The sequence below is a fragment of the Urocitellus parryii genome, chromosome 11, assembly GCF_045843805.1.
Source record: "Urocitellus parryii isolate mUroPar1 chromosome 11, mUroPar1.hap1, whole genome shotgun sequence".
NCBI classification, from domain to species: Eukaryota; Metazoa; Chordata; class Mammalia; order Rodentia; family Sciuridae; genus Urocitellus; species Urocitellus parryii.
Window position 1 is genome coordinate 24,652,024 of NC_135541.1, and position 25,812 is coordinate 24,677,835.

Sequence of the window (25,812 nt, forward strand, 5' to 3'; positions counted from 1 at the left end):
CAAATTAATGGCAAAACTGGGACTAAAACTCAGAAATTGACAAAAGATCAAATAGCATGCACTATAATTGTGGTAACAATTGAAGAAAAGCATACCCATGTAAGCAGAGGCCAAGCCTCCACTGTCAAGGCTGAGCTTCCCTGCTACACTGTTATTTAACAGCACAGTTGCCAAAAGGAGTGGTTCTGGTGCCCAGGTAGAGTACAGCTACCCACCAGGTGGTGTAAATCAACACCCAAACCTTTTAAGATTTTTCTAATATCCTCCTCTTGATTCCCCTCCACTCCCACTGTATGGAACTGGAGATTGAAGCAAGGGCCTCACATATGCTAAGCAAGCACTAACCACTGAACTATATATATCCCCAGCCAGGGTCTAAATTGCCCAGGCTGACCTCCAGCTTGGGATCTTACTGCCTCCGCCTCCCAAGTAACTGGGATTATAGATGTACACTACTGCTCATTTGGCTCCTCTTACCTTTTCTAGCTTGAGTATTCCTCATCCAAAATCCTTGGGACCAGAAGTCCAATCTTTGGGATTTTGGAATATTTGCATTACCACTTGAGCTTGACTAATCTGAAAATTCACAATGTGAAATGCTCCAAAATCCAAAATAAATGTGTCATGTTGGCAAATTTTGGAGAATTTTTACTTTGGATTAGGACTGCTCAATCTGTGTATGTTGTTTTATACTGGGGATTGAACCAAGGAGTTTTCCACTGAGCTACATCTTTAAGACCTTTTATTTTTTGAGACAGGGCCTCAATTGCTGAGGCTGGCCTCTGGAATAACAGATTACAGGCATGTGCCACCGTGTCCAGCTCTATTTGCTTTTTTATATTATTTTTTTAGCTTTCTGTGGACACATCTTTATTTCTTTATGTGGTGCTGAGGATAGAACTCAGCGCCCTGTGCATGCCAGGCGAGCGTGTTACCGCTTGAGCCACACCTCCAGCCCTTTCTCTGGTTTTTACATTAAATGATTTTTGCCCTTACCTTTTCAGATGAAGTGATCATTAGCCAAACTCCTGGCCTGACCCTGATCACTATTGGTCTTAAATCAGTATCATGAGGCTGTTTCTGTAATTCCCCTACTATTCAGAAACTTTTTCCTAAGGCGCCAGGGCTGCATTTGTTTATGAACTGAATAGGATCCAGAGCTTGGGATGAGGTCTGAGGTCATAACAGATCATAGCTACCTGAGTATATAACTGGGGCTCAGTGTAGCACTAGCAGGCACCACTTAGTGAGGAAGTAAGGTCCTATAAGAGACCAGATGGCAGCTGCCTGCGCCAGAGGTGTGCATCTAGTGCACTAGCCCAACCAGAAACCAACTGGGAGATATTGCCACACTCGGGCATTTCCCTCCAGAGTTCCCTCACGGAGGCAGCCATCTTTTTCCCTGCTCTTCTGCCCGAAACCAGCACTAGGCCTCGCCCCCAACCTGAGCTGGCTCAGCACATTGCACACACAAAAAGATGGCAGTCAGGAAATGGGGACATCTACCTTGGGTATTTTTAATTGGTTACTAGGATCAGTCCTTAAGAAAAAAGCCTGGAAAGTTCAAGGAAAGGAACAGGGAGGGCAAGTAAATAAATAAATAAATGCTCTAACACTTGAGTGAGGACTGGCATTTGTTTGCTGTTGCCACAATTTACCTCCTGAGCATTTTCCCATGACTAGTGGAAACATTGGTTGCAGAATCTGGGCAATTAGATCAACTGACCAGGAGGTTGACACCAACATGTTAACAGTCCAAGAAAGGAAGGGGAAGAAGGGGGTATTGTAGGCAGATCACAGTTCTTCGGGTGTGCCAACCTCACTGAGCCCTGATTTTCCTGAGCCAGACCCAAGGTTGTCTGCTAAATGTATAAGATCCTACCATATGCAATGGGACTTTCTGTTCAATTCACATTAAACTGTTCTGCATACCCAGCTAATCCTAAACTGCTGAATAACAGAATAAGTAGGGTCTTTCCAACATATTCACATCCTGAAATTACATGCAGCAAAAACTGGAATTTATTGAATAAAACTGACATGGGCAGCACAGAGGCAGTTTTGTGGAGATTTTTTTTCTTTATTGCGAAACTTAAGACTTGGGTACATCAAATAAAACCAATTTCACGGGGAGGCAGGTAATGACCAAATCCCATAGTAGAAAAAAAATTAACACTGTCTGGGCTATAGTAGAACCCAGAAGAATATATTCTTATAATTGAAAAATTCTAGGCGTTTTCATAATTGACCTTTTGATACAAAATGACCTAATAAATTTGCAACTTGTGGTTCTTGACGTTGAGGTCCATAGGACAAGCTAGGAAGTCTTCAAACCTTGAGCTGATTTCCACCAGGGGTTATTATTTGGCTTTTGAACTCTGAAATGAAAACACCATCACAAATAATGAAAAGAATTTTAGCAAATCTTTTTTGGCTGATAAAGGTATCCTCAACTTGGCATAGCTGAGGACCCTTTACAAGATAACCAGTTTCTACCAACACACCAGCTGTTGCCCTTTTCAAATAATTTTTCTTGGCTTTTGTTTACCTGGAGGTGCCTACCAGTAGTCCTAGTTAAGCTGCATTCACCCAATTTCCTACAGAGTCCTTGGGCCGCCTAAGTCAATGAACAAACCCTATGTAACTCTCCAACTACACCATCATCTTGGACACCCAGGCATTTCTCTTCCTGTCGCAGTATGTACACACATAACCTCAATGGGCTAACTTAGCAAAATGATGCTTACAGCTGGGATCTGATTATGAAACTCCTTGTATATCGGATCACTATCTCAGGACAATGAGGTAACTGGGGCATAAAGGATTGAAGACTGAACCCAGGGCTTTACAAATGATGATGTGTTCTATTACTGAGCAACAACCTCTACCAATAACTATTTTTAAAAAATATTTATTTTAGTTATAAGTAGACACATCTTTATTTTAATGTGGTGCTGAGGATCGAACCCAGTGCCTCATGCATGCTAGGCAGGCACTCTACCGGAGCCAGGATCCCAGCCCCTAGATTTTCTTTTTTTTTTTTGGTGTTAGGGATTGAATCCAGGGTCTTGTGCATGCAAGGCAAACACTCTACCAACTGAGCTATATATCCCCAGCTCCACCAATAATTTTTATCTTTTAGTTGTAGTTGGGCACAATATTTACTTATTTTTATGTGGTGCTAAGGATGGAACCCAGGGTGTTGCACGTGCTAGGCGAATGAATCGCTGAGCCACAATCTCGGCCCCCAATAATTCTTTTTTTTTTTAATATTTATTTTTTAGTTCTCGGCAGACACAACATCTTTGTTGGTATGTGGTGCTGAGGATCGAACCCAGGCCGCATGCATGCCAGACGAGCGCGCTATCGCCTGAGCCACATTCCCAGCCCCCCCATTAATTCTTAATAAAGATCTGACCAGGTGTTCTTCATGAGGAAACCATGGGATTCTCAGTGTTGCTATAGACTGGCCTTGAAGTCCTGGGCCCAAGTGAATCTCCTGCCTTATCTCAAGTACCTGGGCCTATGGGTGCACACTACCACACCCAGTTCTTCCAAGTTTTTAATTTACAACCATTATTTTTCTTTCCGTAATAACTGATCCTAATAACAGAAAGGCTTAGGTAACAGCCTGCCAAGTTTTCAGGTTATATGGCAGAAACCAGGGGTAGTGGTGCATGTCTGTAATCCTAGAGACTTGGGAAGATCTGAAGTGTAAGTCCAGCCTGGGCAACTCAGTCATATCCCATTACAAAATAAAAAGGAAAAACAACTGGGAATGTAGCTCAGTGGTAGAGCACCCCTGAATTCTAGCACAAACAAAAACTGGCAGGAAGTGAAAAAGCCAAACGTACGGTTTTTCCTCGTCTAAGAGGTAGCAGCAGCAACAGCGCCCACCTTCTGGGCAGCTTCTTTCTTGGCATGATGAGCTTGTAGAACCGCCACAGCTTCATCCACCTATGAGAAATCTCCAGGTTGTCAGTGACTCAGGCAAGCCAGCTGGCCCCTCTCTGGTGCTCAGGCCCACTGGCAGAATATAGATGATCCCTGGGCTTCTGGTGCTGACAGCTTACCCACTATTCATAGCAGCAGACCCAACCATAGGTAAAACATGTCAGGGGCCACAGACGCCTGTTACACATGGGTGTGCAAGTTCTCCCCACTCCCTAATCCTAAGGGCTGAAGTCACAAGGTCTAAAGCAGCTCACCTTGGAGCGGAGAGACTCAGGGGACTCCAGCATGTGTAGCAGCTCAGAGTTATCAATCTCCAGCAGCATTCCTGTGATCTTTCCAGCCAGGTTTGAATGCATTGTTTGGATAAGTGGAAACAAACGTTCGCCTGTGGGCAGGAGTTAATGAAATCTCAGCGGATAGATACTGGTGTCAAGAGTTGATCACTCCTCTGCAAGAACATGGGACACTCACCCAGCATCTGCTTCTGTTCCTGGGGTGGTGCTGCAGCAAGCATGGAGGCGGTCAGGGGCTCTTGCCCCTGCACATGGACTGCAGGCTGGGGTGCCTGGGAACCAGGACAGGCAGCAGGTTAGCAAGAAGAAAAGGATGGATCATTCAACATCTTCTCTTCTAACTATGTGGAAGAGAAGTGGAGGGGTAACTATCCTTATTCTCAAGGAACTAATTTCTTTGAGAATCCTTAGGGACTTTTAGGGGGTATGCTGAGGAACAGAACGTAAACATACAACCATCTTCAATGAAATGGCAAGATAACAGAAGGGAAACTGGGCGGGCACAATGGCAAATGCTTGTAATCCCAGAAGACTCGGGAGGCTGAGACAGGATTCAAAGTTTGAGGCCAGTCTCAGTAACTTAGTGACAATCTGTCTCAAAATAAAAAGTTAAAAAAAGGGGGGGGGGGCTGGGTAGTCCAGTGGTACAACATCCTTGGGTTAGATTCCCAGTACAAAAAAAAAAAAAAAAAAAACAACCCTATAATGCCTACAATGCTAGGCAAGCTTGTGCTGATGTTTTGATTTACCCAGTTACCCCAAAATAAGGCCTTCTGATAAATCAGCCACAGTGAACATCTGGATAGCTTTTCCCTAAAAGTTCCCTTTAGAGACAATTCTGGTACAGACAGGGCCAAAGGGTGTGAATATATAACATTTACACATAGCAACTTAGTGAGACTCTCTTAAAAAACAGGTATGTGGCTCAATGTTTAAGTGTCCCCGAGTTCAATCCCAGGTACCCAAAACCCAAAACACTTGTGTCTTTGCTTATGTATTAAAGAGCACAGTTGTAGAAGTAGCAAATTTCAGTTTAGGCAATCTAAGCTCTCACCCCTGTCCCTCAACCCCTTAATATATCTCTGAAACTGAATTATTTTTCTTTTTGAGATAAGGTCTTGCTCTGTTACCTAGGTTAATCTCACTCCTGGGTTTAAGTGATCTTCCAGCCTCAGCCCTTAGACTATAGGATCATGCCACCATGCCCAGCTGAAGTTGAATTTCTCTTCTATAAGTTGATGTTATTTCCTGCCTTAATCTCAAAACTTTGCAGAACAGCCAAGGATCAAACAGGTCAGTGGATGAAAGTTATATGAAGGCTCAAGGACCTGAACAAGTGCAGGTATGTCACAAAAGGAGAGTAGGACTTCTAGCTACTAAGGAGGCTGAGGTGGGAAGATGACAAATTCAAGATCAGTCTAGGCACTCAGCAAGACCCTGTCTCAAAAAGGGCTGGTGATGAGTGCTTGCCTATTATACCCCAGATTCCATCCCCATTGCTGCAAAGACATGAGAACCAAAACCCAGAAAAGCACCTGTTTGCCTCCTATGGAGCTTTTCTGGGAAGAATTTCAAGCCCTTTAGTGACACTATTCAAATCACCACACAGAATACACACCCTACCACAGACTGGGCAATGTGATACCCAGTGCATGAACCAAAGCCAAGCATCATTTTTATATGTGTGGCGCTGGGGATCGAACCCAGGGCCTTGTGCATGAGAGGAAAGCACTCTACCAACTGAGCTGTATCCCTAGCCCAAGCATCTTTTGAAAATCAAGGGAAAATGGGGAAAACACCTCTAGCACCATTTGGTGGGCCTCACCTGTAGAGGCTGTATGGCAGGGTGAGGGCTGCGGACACTAGAGGCATACTTATATGGTGCTACAGCCCGAGGAGCAGCAGCAGCAACTGCAGCACGTGGTGCAAGGTTTGGCACAGCTGTGGGAACACCTGTGGAAAGGACAATTACAATTAAAGCCCATCAGTCTGGTCAAAGACCCGTCAAAATCCCATCGTTCCCCCTTCTGTGTGCATCCAATACCACCTCCAGACTGGCAGCTGTCAGTCAGCCCTTGCTGGGCGGCACCAGCCCCACCAAAGTCCATAGCCAAGCGGTCCGGGCACTCAGACCCTACAACAGACCAGCAAATGCACATCAGTGTTGGCAGCAGATGTCCAACTGGCCACGTCCCACGGAAGGAGAAATTCCAAAGCATGATCACACGACACATCACACATGGGGGCCACTACTGCTACTTTCAGGGTTGAGCCAAAGAATAACATACAATTCTGTCCACCTTTTGTAATGCAGGACTTACTCTGACAAAGTTTCATTGTCCCCCCACCCTACTCTACCAAAAAACAGAGGCTGTCTCTAGTCATCCAGCTAGCAAACTTCTAAAATTAATCTTCTCATGAGTACCAATCAGTAAAGAATGTTAAATGTAACCAGCAAACCTAGAACTCACATCAGTTCTGTTCCTGAATCAAGTACCTACCTAAGCACACAACTAAGATGACAGAACCAGGACTCAAAAAAACTTGAGCCCAACAAACTGACCAAGTGAAGGAAGAGCTAGCCATCCTGACTCCCTCCTCCCCAGGCCACTCTCCTATAGGCCAGTTTGCTCACCGACTCTCTGAGTGGTAGTAGGAAGGCCACGAGAGGCCGGAGCATTACCAGTTGGAGCCAGATGGCGAAGAGTTGGACGAGGCCCAGTCTGACGTATAGCACTTGGCATTCCTTGGAAGCCTGGTAAGAAGATAAAAAGCACTTACCACTGATAAGCAACAATAACCAAAAGCCAGGCTATGCCCTAGAAGGGACAAGTGCAAGAAAGGCAGGTAGACCAGGATAGGCATGATATATTCTAGGTGACCAAATCACTGTTTTCCACCACCTACCTTGAGGTCTCCCACCTTGTTGCCAGCGTGGATTAGGCCTCATCTGTGCTAACTGGTTAGGTGTGTAATATGGAGGTCTTCCTTGAGCCTGTAAGGAAAAAGAGCACCAAGCCTTTTTATATTATAGGCCTGAACCAACATTAGAAGAAGAAAACAAAAAAACCAAACCTCATCTCATTTTATCTCACCTTATGACTCAACCTTAGCCTACTATTTGGAATAAAGCCTACTCAAAGCCTGAAGGGTCACAGTTAGTGGGAGCAGTTTTACCCCACCTCTGCTACTGGATATATATGTGTATGACCATGGGTAAGTACTTATTTTATTTGAAGAGTCTTCATTGACTTCTGGAGTTCCAATATCCAAAATCCCTTCTCTCCAACTACTGCAAACGGTCATGATCACAGGGCAGACCCACCTGTGGAACTGCTGGCACAAAGTAGCCACCAGCTGCAGGCTGGAACTGATTTAAGATGGCATTGGCAGGGAGTGCTCTCATCCCAGCTACCCGCTGCATATACTGGTTGGTCAGGTGAGCCTTTCTCTCTTCCTTCCTCTGGGCCAAGGCAACATACAGTGGCTTGGAGCCCACAATGCGTCCATTCATTTCAGTGACTGCTTTGGTCGCCTCTTCAGGAGATGAAAAGCAGACGAACCCAAACCCTTTGCTTCTTCCATCCTCCAGCATTACCTATAAATGAGACCAGCTACTAAGAAAAAGGTTTATGTGTTGGGGATGAGGAGGGACAGCGTCAACAGGCTTGTTCTTCACAACAGTCAAAAATCCTGGACTGTGCTGCTAAGTTACCATCTAAGCCAGAGTTCAACCCTGGCCCAGGATGTACCTGAAACCAACATCACAACTTAGGCTTTTTTTTTTTAAAACATCCCCAGGTAAGCTAAAGTTCCAACTAATGTGGCTAATGGTGAAACTGGGAACCTAAACATGTTTCCTAATTCTATGAGACATCTTGACAATAGTGCTGAACAATTTATTTGTAGAATTCATCCAGTCCAAAACCTTGGTGGACCCTGAACAGGCTTAGTTAGGAAAATGCTTTGAAATATCACATGTGGGCAATTATAAAACTCCCAGGTTACCAATGACTGCCACCTAATAGTGGCACTCAATGGGAATAACACAAAACTAGCTAGGAGTCGAACAGGGTTTCACTGAGTTGGTGAGGGCCTCGCTGAATTGCTGAGGCTAGCTTTGAACTCATGATCCTCCTGCCTTAGCCTCCCGAGCTGCTGGGATTACAGGCATGAGCCATGGCACCAACTTGTTAGTATCAGTATCAGAGTTCACAGCATGGAGAGCCTCCCAAAGTGGAAGGCATGAAAGTTAATGCATATATCAATCCAACAACTTTCTATCAATGAGGTGGGCAATAAGGTGTATATAAACAATGCCCTACCATGATCTTGAAAATGGGGCCCCAGAACTAAAGACAGAATGCTTTTGCTTTTTACAATTGTCAATCTGCCTACTGTAGAGATAAGCAAGTAAAGACTATTATGCCCTGCACTGATAGGGGACATTCAAGCGGGTGAGACAAACCCAGAGTTGACCTTTATCAGCCTGTCTCACCTGAAGGACTTTGGGATCATAACCTGATGTAGATACTGTCCTGCCTGATAATAGATGCAGCAGATGACACAAACTTTTAGATATCAGTCTCTTGTCACACTCCCAAGGTGCCAAGGACATGCAGCACACATCCCCAGGTGGCCAACATTCTCTTGCTCAGAGACTCAATTAATGAAGTTTTAAAATATCAAGCACATGATACACATTATAAAACATGAAAAACCAAACTTTTCACTCCCTTTCCTTCTAAGTAAAACCACAGGAAAGTTCCCAACTCCAGCTCCAGAATCTTCAAAATACCTTCATCCTCAAGGAGGAAATGTGGCAGAGTTGTAGAGACAGGTCCCAAGACAAATGGAAAACAACCCATCTGGATATCCTCTGCTCATAGTGTAGCACCATCTGTCCCCAGACCAGCACGAAGCAGCAGGAATGGGAAAGATTGGGTGCTTGAGGGCTAGAGAGAGTCATCACACTCCAGTGCTGGGAGACAGTGCAATATTAACCTAATGAAATGTCATTCTGCAGAGCATTATTCAGTTGGGTAACTGAAGGGGAAGAGGAGCTTGCTAGAATAATGTGATTGCTCTCTGAACTATCAACTATCAAGACTCTTCAATGAAACAAATGCCAACAAACCTGTAAGAGAATATTCCGCTCATCCCCTCAACTCCGTGCTAGGGTTTGAATCCAGGATCTCATGCATGTGCTGCAAAGGCTATGCCACTGAGCTACATCCCAGGAATACTCTGTATTCAGTCCCCAAATCTCACACCAAAATACCTTAGCACTGGTGATTGATCCAAAAGGAGAAAACTCTTTCCTTAATTTCTCATCATCAATGGTGTCATCCAAGTTCTTAATGTAGAGATTCACCCCCTAAAGGAGAAGAATGTTAGTTGCACTTCTACATCACAGATTCTAAGACAGTGGTTTACAAATTGTGATCCCTTGACCCAGCAGCAGCATCTTGGGGAACTTGTCAGAAGAAATACTTGGGCCAAACCCTAAACCATGCATTAGGCTCCATAGTTAGAACCAAACAATGTGTTTTAACAAGTTCTGCAGATGATTCTGGTGCTAGCTCAAAGTTGAGAAATTATTTCCCTAAGACTTAATAGGCCCATCAATGCATTCACTTTTTATCCTTCCCCACAGGGGCTTTGGCTGACCACTTATCTCTCAGTGTTACTCTCTGCCATCATTCCAAAGGGCCATTTTTAAGGAGCCTACAGTTAAGAGCAAATAACTTTTCTGTGCTGGAGATCAAACATAGTGCCTCACACATGGTAGGCAAATGCCCTACCACTGAGCTACATCCAAAAAATAACAAGCTGAGGCTTCTGAAGTAGAGAAGCCCCTAAATAAATGATCTTTTGCCCCCGTTCAACAATTCTTGTCCCATCTGGTAGTTCCATATTCTTGAAGAAGTGTAGACTCCAAGGCCCTAAAGAGTCTGATAAAGCTGGCTTTACAAATATTGCATACTAAACATTTGTAGGCTGGTCCAACACCACCTCACCTGGTATCGACTAATTCTCTCCTGTTTGAGCTGCTCAAATTTCCTTTTTAATTCAGCCTGGCGTTCTACTTTCTTCTGTGCACGGCCTACGAATATGACTTTCCCGCTGATTTCTTTTCCATTCATCTCTTCCACAGCCTAGAAAGGAAATGCCCATCCTTAAAACCAAGTTGCAGAGGAAAAATGCCTTGCTAGGGAATGGTTTCTGTTTTTTCAAGTGGTACTAGGGGTTGAACCCATGAACATTTTCCTGAGCTATACCCCCAGCCCTTTTTTGAGATAGGGTTTCACTAAATTGCTGAGGTTAGTTTTGAATTTGTGATTCTCCTGCCATAACCTCCCAAGTAGTTGGAATTATAAGCTTGTACAATTGCTTGTGGCTATTTTGGAGATAATTAAGTCCACGTACAGGACCAAAATTAATTCCATCCCATTTTGAAGCCAGCTAAAGGAATCTAAATACCTCATTTGTTAAAAGAGGTTAATATCTAAGTGGTGGGTTATTGGTCCACATAATATTAAGTGGGCAATGACAATACAGTAGTACAAATACAAGCATGGTGGCATGATCACAGGTTGATATTCTGGTTGTCACTAAAAATTTCTCAGGTTCTTTTGTGGGCATTTATTGAAGTGATATATATATATACAGAGAACCTATCAAATTGCTTTGCTCCTAAGTAGCTGCTGTGCTGTAATCAGCTCAACTCTCTGGGTTTTAGTTCCCTCACCTAGGAATGGGAAAAAAAACACCTGCCTTATTTTTAAAAATGATATGCAAGTGCTTTGTAACTAGGTAAACAATGTATAGGTAGAAACCAGAGATATCCTAGAGTACAATAGCTGCATTCAATTCACTGCTACTCAGAGGATTCCTGCTCTACAATGAGCTAAGCAACACCCTGTCCACACTCTGGATTCACCTCCTACAAATTCTTTCCAACCATTGTGGTACTCTCACCTTATTGGCATCTTCATGTTTTTCATAACTCACAAAGCCAAAGCCTTTGGATTTTCCACTGGGATCTCTCATCACCTTCACACTTAGGGTCTTACCTGTTCCCCCAAAAAACAGAACTATTAGTGAAACCCTCTACTACAGCTTAAGGAGACAAAGCATCTCTCTAGGAACTTGAACCAAACCTTTGACTAAACCTAGATGGATCTAAGACAGAAAGAGACACCATGCCTACTCTTCTAATTCTTTCTGACCTAGTAGCTAAGATGATTGTAGGGACAGAAGGAGAAAGGATAAAGCAAAGGCCTGGATCTATCTCTATCCACTTTATCACAGATAAGTGTTTTATTTCTGGGTCTGAGTGCTTTGTCTCTTAAGTAAACTTAAAATGATTCTAGGGCTGGTAGACTACCTAAAGGAACAAGTGGGGGCAAGGACCCCAACTTACCAAATTGGCTGAACAGCTCTTTTAGACTCTCATCATCTATTTCTTCCCCAAAGTTTTTGATATAAACATTGGTGAATTCCTTAGCTTTGGCTCCAAGTTCAGCTTCCCGCTCTTTTCGAGACTTGAATCTGCCCACAAACCTACAAAGAAACCATGAAAAATAGTGATCACCCAGGAGAAAAAAATATGGCTTCCTGGGGCCCAAAGGAATGCAGGTTAAAGGCTGACAGGAGAGGTTAAAACACATGAGGTCCCCATCCACCACCAAGAGAAGCTCAGAGATGTCCCAAGTCCCCAGCAGAAAGAGAAAGAGGCAGGACTACCCTGCGAGGACCAGCCCCAGGGCTCCTGGCTCAGACCAGGGCTACTCCTACCACATCATACTGCCTTCGTGAAGAAACCTGACGACCAGGTTTTAAAAACGTCATTTCTGTGCATCTATGTAAATACATAGAAAAGGTCTGGAAGGACATAAACCAAACTGTTAACAGTGGTTAGTCTTAGGAGTGAGATTGTTGGAGTGAAGAGCTAACTTTGGTGGGATTTTTTTTGGCAGTACTGGAGACTGAACCCAGGGGAACTCTACAACTGAGCTATATCCACAGCCCTTTTTTTCTTTTTAAAAATGAGACAGTGACTTGCTAAGTTACCTAGGTTGGCCCAGAACCTGCAATCCTCCTGCCTCAGCCTTAAATTGCTGGGATTACAGGTATGTGTCACCACATTCAGCCAATCTTTCCTTTTTACTCCATTCACTTTGGTGTACTCAAAAAAAAAAAAAAAAAAAAAACCAAAAAACACCTCTGTACATTGAACATTTTTCTGTTTCTTTCTAGTGATACCTGTACAACCCCCACTAAGCACAGAGACATTATAAACAACCAATCTTCTGGTCTATTCAACACCACAAAGGACAGAGATGACTTTTGCTTATAAGAGCCAAGGTGTATAGTCCCTTCTCTTCCCAGCATGGCTCTGAATCCCCTCTCCACATTCCACAGTAATAACCACACCAGAGCAACAAGATGTGTTATGAAGTGTCCACAAAGGAATGGGTTTTTCTTTGTAACCAATTTAAGTATCACTGTGGAGCCAGCCTTATATTGTCAGTCAGAGGTTAAGAGAATGGAAAACTAGAAGGACAATTTGGCATCAACAACCAGAGACCCATGAACAGAACTGAGTCAAAGGACAGCCAAGGTCGCAAAGCTAGTGCTAGTATACAGCTCCTGGCCAGCCCAGGGCCCTCTCCACTCTGCTGCTGGCCAAGGCCCCTGCTCAGAGTGGGCTCAGAGCTGCCTTCCAGCCAGCCCCAGTTGCTGGTGCTCACAAAACCCACAGACGGATGCCTTTAAGGGAGAGGCGGCAGGCAGGCCATGGCTTGGGCAGGGAGCCCACCTTGGCGAGTCAAAAGAGCTGCCATGGCTCAGGCAGGGAGACTCACCAGCCCTGGAGTGGAGAGGTAGGAGCAGGCCACACTTGGGCCGAGAGAACCAGTAGCCGCCTTGTGTGTGCCAGTTAATACCGAGGTGGGGCCACGGCTGGCTCATGCGATGGTTGTTGCTCCAGACTGGGACACTCACACTTTGCGGTCATTGAGGAGCATGCCATTCATCTTCTCGATGGCCTTGTCGGCAGCCTCTTGGGTCTCGAAGTGGACAAAGGCATAACCCTTAGAGCCGTTCTCATCACACACTACCTGTGTCAAAAGAAAAGGCAGACCACTTTAGCACCACTCATCAGCTCCAGAGATGCTTGCATGGTCCAAGGCAGTCAACTCTATCAGCTGTGCTCTAACTTTTAGCCCAGGACCAGGAACCTTGCATGTACACTACTTACAAATGGTTACTGCCAGTAGGCTGCTTCTGTTTCCAAATAATGATCTCTTGTTCACTTTTATTAGTATTAGAAGAATTTTAGTTTTGTGTAGTGTCAAGCATATAAACCATCATTCTGTATGTTTCACAAAGCACTCCACATAAACAGAAGGCAGGCACAGTAGTGCACACCTGTACTTCCAGATTTGGGAGGCCAAGGGAAGATGACTGCAAATTTGAAACCAGCCTAGGTAACTTAGTGAACCCGTCTCAAAATAAAAATAAAGGCTGGAGACAGCCAGGCACAGTGGTATACATCTCCAAACCTAGTGACTCAAGAGGTGAGCCTGGGAAGCTCAATGATCCCCTGTATCAAAGAGAAATAAAAAGGGCTGGGGATGCCAGGTGCAGTGGTGCATGCCTGTAATCCCAGTGGCTTGGGAGGCTGAGATAGGAGGATCACGGGTTCAAAGCCAGCTTCAGCAATGGTGAGGCACTAAGTAACTTAGTGAGACCCCGTCTCTAAATAAAATACAAAATAGGGCTGGGGATATGGCTCAGTGATTGAGGGCCAATCCTCAGTACCCCCCCCCAAAAAAAAGGTAAAGAGGAGGCTGAATTTATGATTTTAAAATGGTTTAAGTAGAACTTCCAGGAGAACACACACTTCTCTGGTCATCACGTTTCCCTTATTCAAAACAAAAACATTTTGAGCTTCTAAAGCTAGAAAACAGAAAAGAATTTTCAGGATAAGGAAAGAATAAATGAACCAGAAAGCACCCACTGGTGCTGGATTGTGCCAACATTAAACATACAGAACTTTTAAAAATTCCATTTCCAGCACTTCGAAAAATTACCATATACTCCCTTGACCCCAATTCCAAGCTAGCTTCCCATTTAGTATTTTAAGAGTCAATTATTCCACTGAAATCATTTTATCCATGCTTACCTTGCAGGATAGAATGTTCCCAAAGGCAGAGAAAGTATCATAAAGTGCCTTGTTATCTATAGATTTGTCCAGATTCTTGATGAAGACGTTTCCCACGCCAGATTTTCTCAAAGAGGGATCCCTCTGAGACCACATGATCCGGATTGGCTTTCCCTTAATCACATCAAAGTTCATGGTGTCCAAGGCCCGCTCAGCTAGAATAGAGAAATGCATTTTAATCAAGGATGTAAAACATCAACTCCGGTGACTGCCATAAGATTACAAGAACACATTACACCAATGTTTTTCTAGGTAATCACTGACAAAAGTCAACCCTGCTGAAACAGCCTTCAAAGCCACCAAGATCAGATACAACCTTACTTTTGACTAAGCTTTATCATTTATAGAGACTTTGCAGCCTATGTCCACAGTGACTCAGGTAGGATGATTGTAATTATCATGATTGAACCCAGGGTCTGGTGCACGGTAGGCAAGTGCTCTGCAGGATGGCTAAGTTGTGCAGCTAACTATATATAGTATTTAAGAAATTATCATTTTCAGATACCATCCCTGAATTCAGTCCAGCTTCTTTAGTGTACTTGAAATTAAACCCAGGGCTTTCACCATGGTAGGCAAGCATTCTAACACTGAGCTACATTCCTGGTCCTTTTTAAAATAGCTGGGATTACAGATGTGCGCCACTGTGTCTGGTATCAGCCCAGTTTCTTAAGAGTTTCAATTTCAGGAGGGCCTATACTTGATGGGGTCTAGGCCTTTGGAAGCATTAATCTAAGTTCTATGGATTCTAGGAATTCAACTGCCCTGGTGACCGCATTCTCCATGCATTACATTGGGCACTTCCTTAGCTTCCAAATCAAGATCATGTAAAGGACCAAAGGCTATATATATGTGCGTGTTTATGTACAGGTAACCCATCACCTGAATGCCAGAACACTTCCTTCCCTTCATTGGTGGCAACTTGTCCTTGTTATCTCAGTGACTGCACTAAATAAATGACATCACCCAGAACCCCTTCCACAAAGGAATTAAAGGAGTGCAGGAAATTATTCCTTGCCTCAAAGTATTTCATTTAAAAAGGGGACAAAACTCCAACTCTGCCCCTCTACAGGTTCATCTATCCAATCAATAAAAAGGAATCTTTTCACTCATTTCCAACAATTTCCCACCTTCCTCATAAGGTGCGCACATTTGTATGGGGGATGACTGGGGAAGGGGAGACAACAGTACAGATCCAAGCCAGAAAAGTCCAGGTACAGACAAGTTTGCTTGGGTGGCCACCTGATAAATTCAGCATGGGACGTCAAACTACTTTGTTAATTAGCAGTAAAGGAACTCATTCCAACACAGGTCCTGGTCTATTTCCAGACAGTACTGCATAGGGCAAGTCTGGCTAAGTCTGACAAATTTGGCTACACTTATTTATAGCATGGAGAAGTCCTACAAAGGTATGTGTTGGCAGACACACTGACCAATGGCTTCTGCTATCTCCAAGTGACAGGACTTTTATTCAGAAGAGCCAAGGAGGCAGGCAACAGCTATCTTACCCAATACCCCACCTCAGAAGTCACATTCAGCTACCTCCTTTGTGTTCCAAAGACATAATAGAGCTCAGAGTACACTGGATTGACAGTAAGCTGCAATATTTTGTCAACTAGTCCAATTCTCTGTTCTCAGCTATAAGCTGGGCAAGTAACATTCTCTGCATCATGGACAGTGAACAAAGTAGGGACAAAAATAACAGGGACCTGAAGATCCTTTGACACAAAATGGCTTGTTTCTCCCAGTAATGGTCTCTGCAGTTGTTCCCTTTTAATCTGGAGTCACGTGCAGCCTCTGATTAAATTTCTTCTGGGCTCACTTGTGCCACGCCTGCAGCATACCTCTCCACTGCTCAGACAATCTGGGTGGCAGAACTCTGCACTGGGAGTCCCAACCTGAACTCCAACTTTTTTGCAGTTCCTTTTCCTTCACTGGAGTCTTATTTTCCTCAGATGGGATGAAGTAAAAAGATTTTGACAAGAGTAAGGAGCTGGCCCAGCACAAGTAGTGCTGGTGGCACCAATTTAAGCTCCTTGAGGCTAATGTACAAGATTGTTTCCTTTGCTTCCTACTTGCCCCAAGCCATCCCTTATCAGCACAAAATCAAGTTAAAGGTGGGAGGGGCTAGCAGTGTTGCAATCTGAAACTTCTGCAGGGCACTGTTTTTTAATAGGCCTGTGTTTGAGGGGCACATGCCCATGACCACTGGCCAGGCCAGGGAGGTTCTGCAACCGCTCAACCTAACTTGGACAGAACCAGACATACGGGAATAACAAAAATCACTTCATTCAGATACGGATTTACAGCTTCCTAGCATTCCCGACCACCACCATTACCACCATTAGTCAAGGTCATCTAGTTGGCAAGTGGTGGAATCAAGACTGAAACTCTGGCTGTGGAAACAAGCCAAGCTATGTGCTCAATACCTGCATCCTTGCTTCCCACTATGGCTTCTGTGGCAATATGCTGTCCTGATGCCCCCTCCCTGGCAAGAGGGCCCTCCTTAGAAGATGACCCTTAATGTCCCCCGAGAGCCTACGAACGTGTAGGCACGACTTCTACTCACCGTCGGCTGGCTGCTGGAAGTTGACGTAGGCATAACCCAGGGAGCGGCGGGTGATCATATCGCGGCAGACCCGGATGGACAGCACAGGCCCGGCAGGACTGAACTTTTCGTACAGCATTGCCTCGGTGACGTCCGAGTGCAGGTCGCCCACGTACAGGGAGGCCATGGGGTAGCTGCTGGCGGCAGCGTTCATCTCCCCGCCCCCCACCACCCCGAGCCCCGCCAGGAGGACTTCTTACGGGGCCCACCGCAGGACAAAAGGGGCTTCTCTCAGAGCCGTGGCCCACGCCGCGGCTCACAGGTGGCACAGAGCGAGGCTGGGAAGAAGCTGCAGCAGGGAGGCTCAGAGGCAGGACGAGAGAGTTCGGGCAGCTCACACGGGACCGCAAAACCTCAGACAAAGGCTCTCAAAAACAATATGGCCCTCTCCGGGAGTTTGTAGTTTCCAGCTGTCCCGGCTCGAAGCTCCAAATTCGAAAAATTAAGGGGAATAAAAGCGGGGAATCCCCTTCCTTGGGGTCAAAAATTCTTCAAGAGGCAGCCAGATGCTACCCACGGCGGCCTTGGGGACACGCGTTTCTCGATAAATATAGGCCCCGGGCTCCTGGAGGTTTAAGATTACAACAGCCAGGGAAGAGGGAAACTAAATCTTTGCGGGTGCCGACTCGGCCAGCCCCGGGCGGGAGGCGGCGGCGAAGGGCAGCACGGACACGTGGTGCGCCGGCCGGCGGCGGGGGCGAGGGCGCGGGGCTGCCACGCGGCGCGGACGCACGGACGGACAGACGGACGGAGGCGCGCGGACGCGGCAGGCCCTGCGGGCGGGCGGACGGGCTGCTCACCACCGGACCGACGGACGGACACCGACGGACGCCGAGCGCGGCGGCGGCAGGCGCGGGCAGGCCGGAAGCGTGCGAAAGTGACTTCCCCGCGGGCTCTCCGAAGAGGACTCGCTTTTTCTTTTCCTTTTTCTTTTCTTTTTTTTTTTTTAAGGTTTTGAAGCGTTTTCAGGTTTTTTTTTATCTTTTTCTCTTTTTTGCTTCAGGCTACTGAGCCCGAAAGCGGAGCAGGCGGCGGCGACCCGGGGCGGAGAGAGGCGGCTGGGGCAGCCACCGCTCCATTTATACCCGCCCGCCCCGGGCGCTGCTGGTCGAAGGGCGCCTCGCGACCTGGGCGCAGTCGTGCCCGCCCACTCGGCCCGGGGGCCCGAGGCGGGGCGGCCACGCGAGAGCGACCCGGCGGGGCCGCGCAGCGCCACAGCGACCCCTGGCGCGAGGAGGACCGCCCTGCTGGCGTCTTCGGAAGACCCCAGGGCCTCTTTCCCGAATGAAGAGATTAAAATGCCCCTCCCGCCCTCATCCGGGAATAGGACCCAAAGGTGACCTACCCCACCCAAACGCTTGTTTAAAACATCCATGGAATGCATAATTGTAACATAAAGGGACATGAAATAAATTTCAATGAAATAAGAGGGCTCAATATGTAAATGTTCCGGCCCAAGTACACAAGCAGATATACTGAAGTATTCAGAATACCATGACCTTGAGGTAGCATGGTAGAGGGCGCTAGAAATGCTGTAATTTTTTTTAATAGGATGAGTTTTTTTGATAAAATAAGCAAATTTTGGTAAGGCTTGGATAAAACAAAGCAGAATTATCCCTCCTGTTTACACGCCAGTGGCATTCATGGAGATCGTTTGTACTTAAGGACTCAAAAAATACTTTTTGTTTCTCTGTAAAAGATTAATGCATAGGCTTGGGTAATTATAAAGTGATTTTTTGGTCTAGTGAAGGTCTAGCAGGTCATTTGAAAATCATGTTACCTTTTGGGACTATGTTACATGGGATGGTCTCCAGATTCCGCCCCCCACCCACCCTTTTTAATTTTTTTTTATTGCAGATGAACGCAATGCATTTATTTATTTTTATTTTTACGTGGTGCTGAGGATCGAACCCAGTGCCTCACACGCGCTAGTGCTCTACCACTGGGCCACAACTGCTGCCCCCAGATCCCTTTCTTTATAAATGCCAGGAACCGCCTTCCCATCTTCCTGACAACCAAAACCAGATATTATTAAAAGGCACACAGATATTCCCCTTGAAAATCACTTAAGTAAATGAATGAAGAAATATACATATTATATACTCATTCATTCAGTGTAATAAATGGCTTATTTATTACAGGCTACTGAGCCCGAAAGGCGCAGGCCTCTTTCTATGCCAATGTGAGGGGTGCCATAGTGAACAAGACAGAGGAAGGCCCTCATGGAGTTTACAATCTTTTCTTCCTTTCTTTCTCCCATCCCCAATACTGGGGAATGAACCCAGTGTGGCACTTTACCACTGAGCTCACTAAACTGCTGAGGCTGACATCAATTTGTGACCTTACCCTTCCATGGAGTTCATATTCTAGTGTTTTTTTTTTTTTTTTTTTTTTTTTTAGTTTTGTTTTGTTTTAGTACCAGGGATTGAACTCAGGGGTGCTCTGAAGGGAAATCGAGAAAGGAGCCATCGGTAAGCCAGAAATGAAAGACGGAGACCAGGAGAGTTTATTTGTCAGAGCTGACAAATAAAGGTCATTTCTCTATAGGAGAGAGAGGCAAAATAGGCTCAGGTTCTGGGATTTTTATAGGGGATGCTCAAGAATCAGAGCTGAGCGGGTCCTAATGCAGGCAGTTAGGGGTTGGGGTGGTATGAGGATGAGCCTTTCCCAGAAAGGGCTTGGGTGGGGAAAGCGAAACTTTTTCCTTAAAATGGTGGTTGTCATTTAAGATGGCCATCCAGATGCTAAGCAAGGACCCTATGTGCTCAGTCACTGAGCCACATCCCCAGCCTGTTTTTTATTTTTTCATTTTATTCATTTATTGGTACCAGGAATTGAACTCAGGGGCACTTGACCACTGAGCCACATCCTCCGCCCTATTTTATATTTTATTTAGAGACAGGGTCTCACTGAGTTGCTTACTGCCTAGCTGTTGCTGAGACTGGCTTTGAACTTGTGCTCCTCCTGCCTGGGATTACAGGCATGTGCCAATCCCCCTCACGAAATCCCAGTAGGAAGTATATTAAACCAAGAAACTATGCTCATGCTGGTGACTCATGCTTTTAATCCCAGTAGTAGGGGAAGTCAAGGCAGGAGGATCACAAATCCCTGGCCAGCCTACCTCTAAGCAATTTAGCAATTTGAGGCTGGCTTTGAACTCATGATTCTACTGTCTCAGCCTCCCAAACCTCTGGGATTACAGGTATGTACCATGGCACCTGGCTCCATCAACATCTCAAAATAAAAAATAAAAAAGTCTGGAGATGTAGCTCAGTGAAAAAGGATCCCTGTGTTAAATTCTCCCCTCCCCCCAAATTAAAAAAAATTGATGGAGTGCTCCTTCTATATTTAGATCCCCTCCCATTTGAAGACCATCCATTGGCCTTAAGTGGTCTGCTAGCACTTTTAATCATTATCTCACCATCCTGTCATCCTGTCTTGGAGGCTTTTACTACTAACTGAAATTTTTTTTTTTTTAGAGAATTTTAATATTTATTTTTTAATCATCGGCGGACACAACATCCTTGTTTTGTACGTGGTGCTGAGGATCTAACCCGGGCCGCCCGCATGCCAGGCGAGCACGCCACCGCTTGAGCCACATCCCCAGCCCCTACTAACTGAAATTATGTTCCTATAAAATTGAATATTGCCTGGCCTGGTGGAGCATACCTGTAATCCCAGTGACTCAGGGAGGCTGAGGCAGGAGGATTGAAAGCTCAAAGTCATCCTCAGCAATTTAGGGAAGATCTAAGCAATTTAGTGAGACCCTGTCTCAAAATAAAATATAAAAAAGACTAGGGAAGTGGCTCAGTGGTTAAGTGCCTTGGGTTCAATCCTTGAAAAACAAAGTTGAGCATCCTTAACCCAAAAATCTGAAGTCCAAAATTGGAAACTTTTTAAGTACCTATATGACCCACAAGTGGTCCACCCAACCTCATGTGACAGGTCAGAGTCAGAAGGCAGGCATACAATTATCTTAATTATCTTCAGGGGTTGGGGTTGTGGCTCAGTGGTAGAGCCCTTGCCTAGCATGTGTGCGGCACTGGGTTCAATTCTCAGCACCACATATAAATAAATGAATAAAAAAAAGTTCCATTAACATCTTTTTTTTTAATATCAGGGGTTGAATTCAGGAGCACTCAACCACTGAGCCACATTCCCAGCCCTATTTTGTATTTTATTTAGAGACAGGGTCTCACTGAGTTGCTTAGTACCTCACTTTTGCTGAGGCTGGCTTTGAACTCATGATTCTACTGTCTCAGCCTCCCAAGCCTCTGGGATTACAGGTATGTACCATGGCACCTGGCTCCATCAACATCTTAAAATCCTTTTTTAAAAAATTATCTTTAGCTGGGAAAGGTGGCATATACCTGTAGTCTCAGCTACCTATTGAGGCTGAGGAAGGAGGATCCCAAGTTTGAGGTCAGCCTGGGCAACTTAGGGAGACCCTGCCTCAAAATAAAAACAAAGGATTGGGGAATATAGCTCAGTGATAGAGCCACTTGCCTAGCATATGTGAGGCCCTGGGTGTGATGCAATGCAATGCAAATAAAAGACTTGGGTTCTATCCCTAAAATAGCTCATTAGGTATACACAAATATTCCAAAATCTGAAAAAAAAAACGAATCCAAAACACTTTTTTTTTTTAATATTTATTTTTTTAGTTTTCGGTGGACACAACATCTTTGTTTGTATGTGGTGCTGAGGATCGAACCCGGGCCGCACGCATGCCAGGCGAGCACGCCACCGCTTGAGCCACATCCCCAGCCCTCCAAAACAACTTCTATCCCATTAATTCCCCCCCCCTCCTCCTCCTTTTCCTTCTCCTTCTTATTTTGCATATTGTACTAGGGATCAAAACCAGGACCTCACACATGCTAGGCAAGCACTCTGCCAGTGGCTACACTCTCAGTTCTGCTCCTAAGCACTTTGGATAAATAAGGGATATTCAACCTGTACCTGCTTCCCTGTTTAGTGTCTGTCTTTTCCCTGGCACATAAACTTTGTGAGAACAAAAAACTAGAACAGTGTTTAACATGGTTCCTACTAAATGTTCAATAAATATTTGTTAAATAAACACTAGGCAGATGAGTAAAGCCTATGCCGTCTCTGTTCCCATGAAACTTACTGGATAGTGGGGGAGTTTACTACCACTTTGACCTTGACCAAGCTAGTTCACATCTCTGACACTTAGATTTTTTATCCATAAGTATCCTAGTAAACCCTATTAACACTTATTAAGGATATTGTGAGAATAAGCTATTTTACACACACACACACACACACACACACACACACCACTCGCATAGATGCTCTTACTGTCAAGATATATTTGTAGTAAGGGAAGGGGAGTTCTGGAAGTGAAAGCAGTGGGAACAGCAATATGAAGGCCCTGTGACAGGCTATTGCTGAGCCTGCAGAACAGACTGGAACTGTGGGAATCAAAAGAATGCTCTTAGATGACATCAAACACTTTGGACTTTATTCTGAGATAAAGTCCAGAATCATTTGCCCAGAGGCCAAAGCTGCAGAATTTCAAGAGGGAAGTGCCTCTTCAAATTACACTAATTTGTTTTTTAAATTACATAAAAAAAAAAAAAAAACAGATGTGGTGGCACTCACAGATGTGTGGCTGAGGCAGGAGGACTGCAAGTTCAAAGCCAGCCTTAGCAATTTAGCAAGGCCCTGAGCAACTCAGCAACTCATCGAGACCCTGTCTCAAAATAAAATATAAAAAAGGCTGGGGATGTGGCTCAGGAGTTAAGCATCCCTGGGTTTAATTCCCAGGACCAATAAACAAACAAACAAAAACTTTAAAAATACATGTCTGATTGCAGAATGACAAAGGACTTGAGAATTGGTGCCAGGATAGTCCTGTGAAGGTATGATCATTAATGTAGTAGCCATGGAGGTGGAGGAAATGTCTTGATTAAAGAAATATTTAACCAGTATGGTGGCACATGCCTGTAATACCAGCAGAAGAATTGTAAGTTGGAGCCCAGCCCAAGCAAATTAGGGAGACCCTGTCTCAAAATAAAAAGGGGTAGGGCATATAGTTCAGTGGTAGAGTGTTTGCCTTGTATGCAGAAGCCATGGGTTCAATCCCAAGCATCACAAAAAAGAAAAAAAAAAAGAGTTGGAGATGTGGCTCAGTGTAGAGTGCCTACCCCCTGAGTTGTTCAATCCCTATTACTGGGGGAAAAAAAAAAGGAAAGAAAAAGGGTCAACCAGCTCCTCACCGGGGAAAGATATTCTTCCCGTCCTTTCCTCTCCACTTCGAGAACTGGGAATCTATTTGACCTGTTGCTGGCCTTTACAGTTTTGTCAGAAAATGCTAAGAATAAAATATTATTTAGTGAGTAGCTGCTATGTAATCACCCTCATTTTCAGATGGTGTAAATGTGTAGCAATGACCAAGGACCAGGTATTAAAAGTTGGGACTGAGGTAGAAAACCCATCACCTGTGGAGGTCCAGGGCACGAATGAGGAGATTCCTGGGTCTTCCTGCTGGAAGGGACCCAGGCTGGACCCAGGCTGATACTGGCTACATAGATGGATCAGACATCATCCTTTCCCTGGAATTGGTCACAATCTAGTGGGAACAATGCCTAGATCAATTATTATACCCAATGTGTATTGAGTTGGGTGCCACAGATAGAGGCCTCAGGCAAAAAAGGAGAGATTATCTGTACCGAACGTGAAATGCTTTCCTTAGAGAAGGTGGTAACAGAGCTGTACCTTTAAAAGAGGTAGTGTTTTGAGACGGGGTGGGGTGGGGTGGGGTGGGGTGGGGGTGTGGGGGGGTGTGGGGGTGTGGGGGGGTGAAGCTCAGTGGTTGAGTGTGTGCTGAGCATGTGCAAGGCCCTGGGTTCAATCCCTAGCAATAAAAAACAAGCTTTTTTTTTTTTTTGGTACCAGAGGGTTGAACCCAGGGGTACTTAACCACTAAGCCACATCCCCAGCCCATTTTATATTTTATTTTGAGACAGGGTCTCACTAAGTTGCTGAGGCTGGCTTTGAAACTGGTGATCCTCCTACCTCAGCCTCTCAAGCCATTGGAATTACAAGTGTAAATCACTGTGCCTGGCTCAAAATAAGTTTTAAGCAAGTCAAAAACAAAACAAGATGGAGGGAGGGAGAGCATTCTACAAGTAGAAGTCCAGTTGTGAGCCCAGTGTGGTGGCAAGAGCCTATAATCCCAGCAACTCGGGAGGCTGAGGCAGAAGGATTATAAATTCAAGCCAGCCGGAACAATTTAGCAATTTATCCCAAAGTATAAACCAATTCCAAGTATACAAAAAAAAGGTTTGGTTGTAGATAAGCCATTTATTTATTTATTTTTAAAGGAATAATGGGACTCACTCTTTTTTTAATATTTTTTTAGTTGCCAATGGACATTTATTTTATTTATTTATATGTGATGCTGAGAATTGAACCCAGGGCCTCACACATGCTAGGCAAGTGCTCTACCACTGAGCCACAACTCCAGCCCTCATTCTTTTTTTTTTTAAGTTAGTTTTACATATATATTTTAGTTATTGATGGACCTTTATTTTATTCATTTATTTATATGTGGTGCTAAGAGTCAAACCCAGTGCTTCACACATGCTGGACAAGTGCTCTACCACTGAGCCACCACCCCAGCCCTGAACAAACCTTTTATTAGCTTGGGTAAGTTATTTCACACTCCTTGACCTCATTTTCTTTCTCAATAAAATGGAAATGGTTTAAGATAACATATGTAAACCTTTACACAGAACCAAGCACACAATAAACATTTGATAGTACAATGTGATGTGTTCAAGTTTGCTGTGAGCAGCTACATAAGGCCAGAACTTGGGCTTGTGTGTGTGTGTGTGTGTGTGTGTGTGTGTGTATGTGCCCTTTTTTGTGTGTTTATGTGTGTGTGTTATGGAGAAAGAAACTACAGAGTAGCAATGAGATGTTGTAGGACTCCTGGGACGGCATCCTGGAGCATGGCATTTCCAGAAGCAATTGATCTAATGCTATTATTTGGAATTAAAACACGAATAGCCAACACTACACAGTGCTTTCTAATGCCAGGTGCTATTCTAAGCCTTGGAGACTCGCTAGTCAGGATCATGAAGCCGGAAAGAGTAGGTAGAGACTTAAGTATTTTCTTGCTCCCACTCTCATGCTGCCTACAATGATACTAATAATAACAATCACTGACATTTATTGAGGCATCCGCACATCATTTCATTGAATCCTCACGACAGTCATGAAGCATAGTACTATCATCACCACTTTGCAGAGGAGGGAGCAGAGGCTCCAGAGTTTGAGTGACTCACTGTTGGCCTGACCATCGGTAACTGGTAGAAAACTGTGGCAGCCATGGAAAACTGCTAGCCCTAACTCCTTCAGGAGAACCTGCCATAGGGAGTATAACTGATTGACAGCTATTGTCCCTGTTCTTGCAGGGGCCACGCTTTCCCCAAGCTGCTCCAGCTGATGATAACAGTAGGGGTACAATGGTTACTTCTGCTTATCATGGGATTCTTCTAATAGGTATCCTTTGCTTGAGAACTCCCCCATCTACTTGGCTAAGATCTTCTTAAAATTTACTGCATTTTGAAGCTCTTCCCACCCAACCCTTCCTTCCTGTTCTCTTTGTACAGCTTTCAGATCTGCCTCACGGTCTGCAGGCTCTCCCTGTCTACTTCTAATGCCTCCCCCTTACCCTTATCAGAAATTTCCCCAAATAAGTC

At 44.8% G+C, this 25,812-nt stretch overlaps 1 protein-coding gene and 1 non-coding gene across 8 annotated transcripts; both read right to left on the reverse strand.

The window, feature by feature from the left end:
• Positions 1-2,004: 2,004 nt before the first annotated feature.
• Positions 2,005-18,146, reverse strand: Pabpc4 (poly(A) binding protein cytoplasmic 4). Of its 7 annotated transcripts, none has more exons than XM_077791471.1 (16): positions 17,045-18,146; positions 14,440-14,633; positions 13,257-13,372; positions 11,674-11,813; positions 11,229-11,323; positions 10,268-10,405; positions 9,529-9,624; positions 7,573-7,845; positions 7,170-7,242; positions 6,931-7,002; positions 6,295-6,381; positions 6,073-6,200; positions 4,426-4,519; positions 4,209-4,339; positions 3,855-3,957; positions 2,005-2,378 (listed from the first exon to the last, which is right to left on the reverse strand). In XM_077791471.1, exons 1-15 carry the CDS (start codon positions 17,235-17,237, stop codon positions 3,868-3,870), a joined length of 1,920 nt encoding a protein of 639 aa, XP_077647597.1. In that variant the 5' UTR covers positions 17,238-18,146; the 3' UTR covers positions 2,005-2,378; positions 3,855-3,867. The 7 variants fall into 7 exon arrangements, with proteins under 7 accessions (XP_077647597.1, XP_077647595.1, XP_077647596.1 ...); XM_077791469.1 differs by having other exon boundaries at positions 6,883-7,002; XM_077791470.1 differs by having other exon boundaries at positions 7,155-7,242; positions 17,045-18,145.
• Positions 9,063-9,195, reverse strand: LOC113186132 (small nucleolar RNA SNORA55). Its single transcript, XR_003301227.1, has one exon. It is a non-coding gene; the product is annotated as a small nucleolar RNA SNORA55 (small nucleolar RNA).
• Positions 18,147-25,812: the final 7,666 nt, after the last annotated feature.

What these genes read in the sequence shown, in the direction of transcription:
- Pabpc4 (XM_077791468.1), bottom strand. Translation starts at nt 17,237, where the DNA reads ATGAACGCTGCCGCCAGCAGCTACCCCATGGCCTCCCTGTACGTGGGC. An exon ending in TGACAGCTGCCAGTCTGGAG is followed by an intron (nt 6,201 to 6,294) that starts GTGGTATTGGAT and finishes TCCTTTCCACAG; the next exon opens with GTGTTCCCACAGCTGTGCCA. An exon ending in CTGAGTCTCTCCGCTCCAAG is followed by an intron (nt 3,958 to 4,208) that starts GTGAGCTGCTTT and finishes GATTTCTCATAG; the next exon opens with GTGGATGAAGCTGTGGCGGT.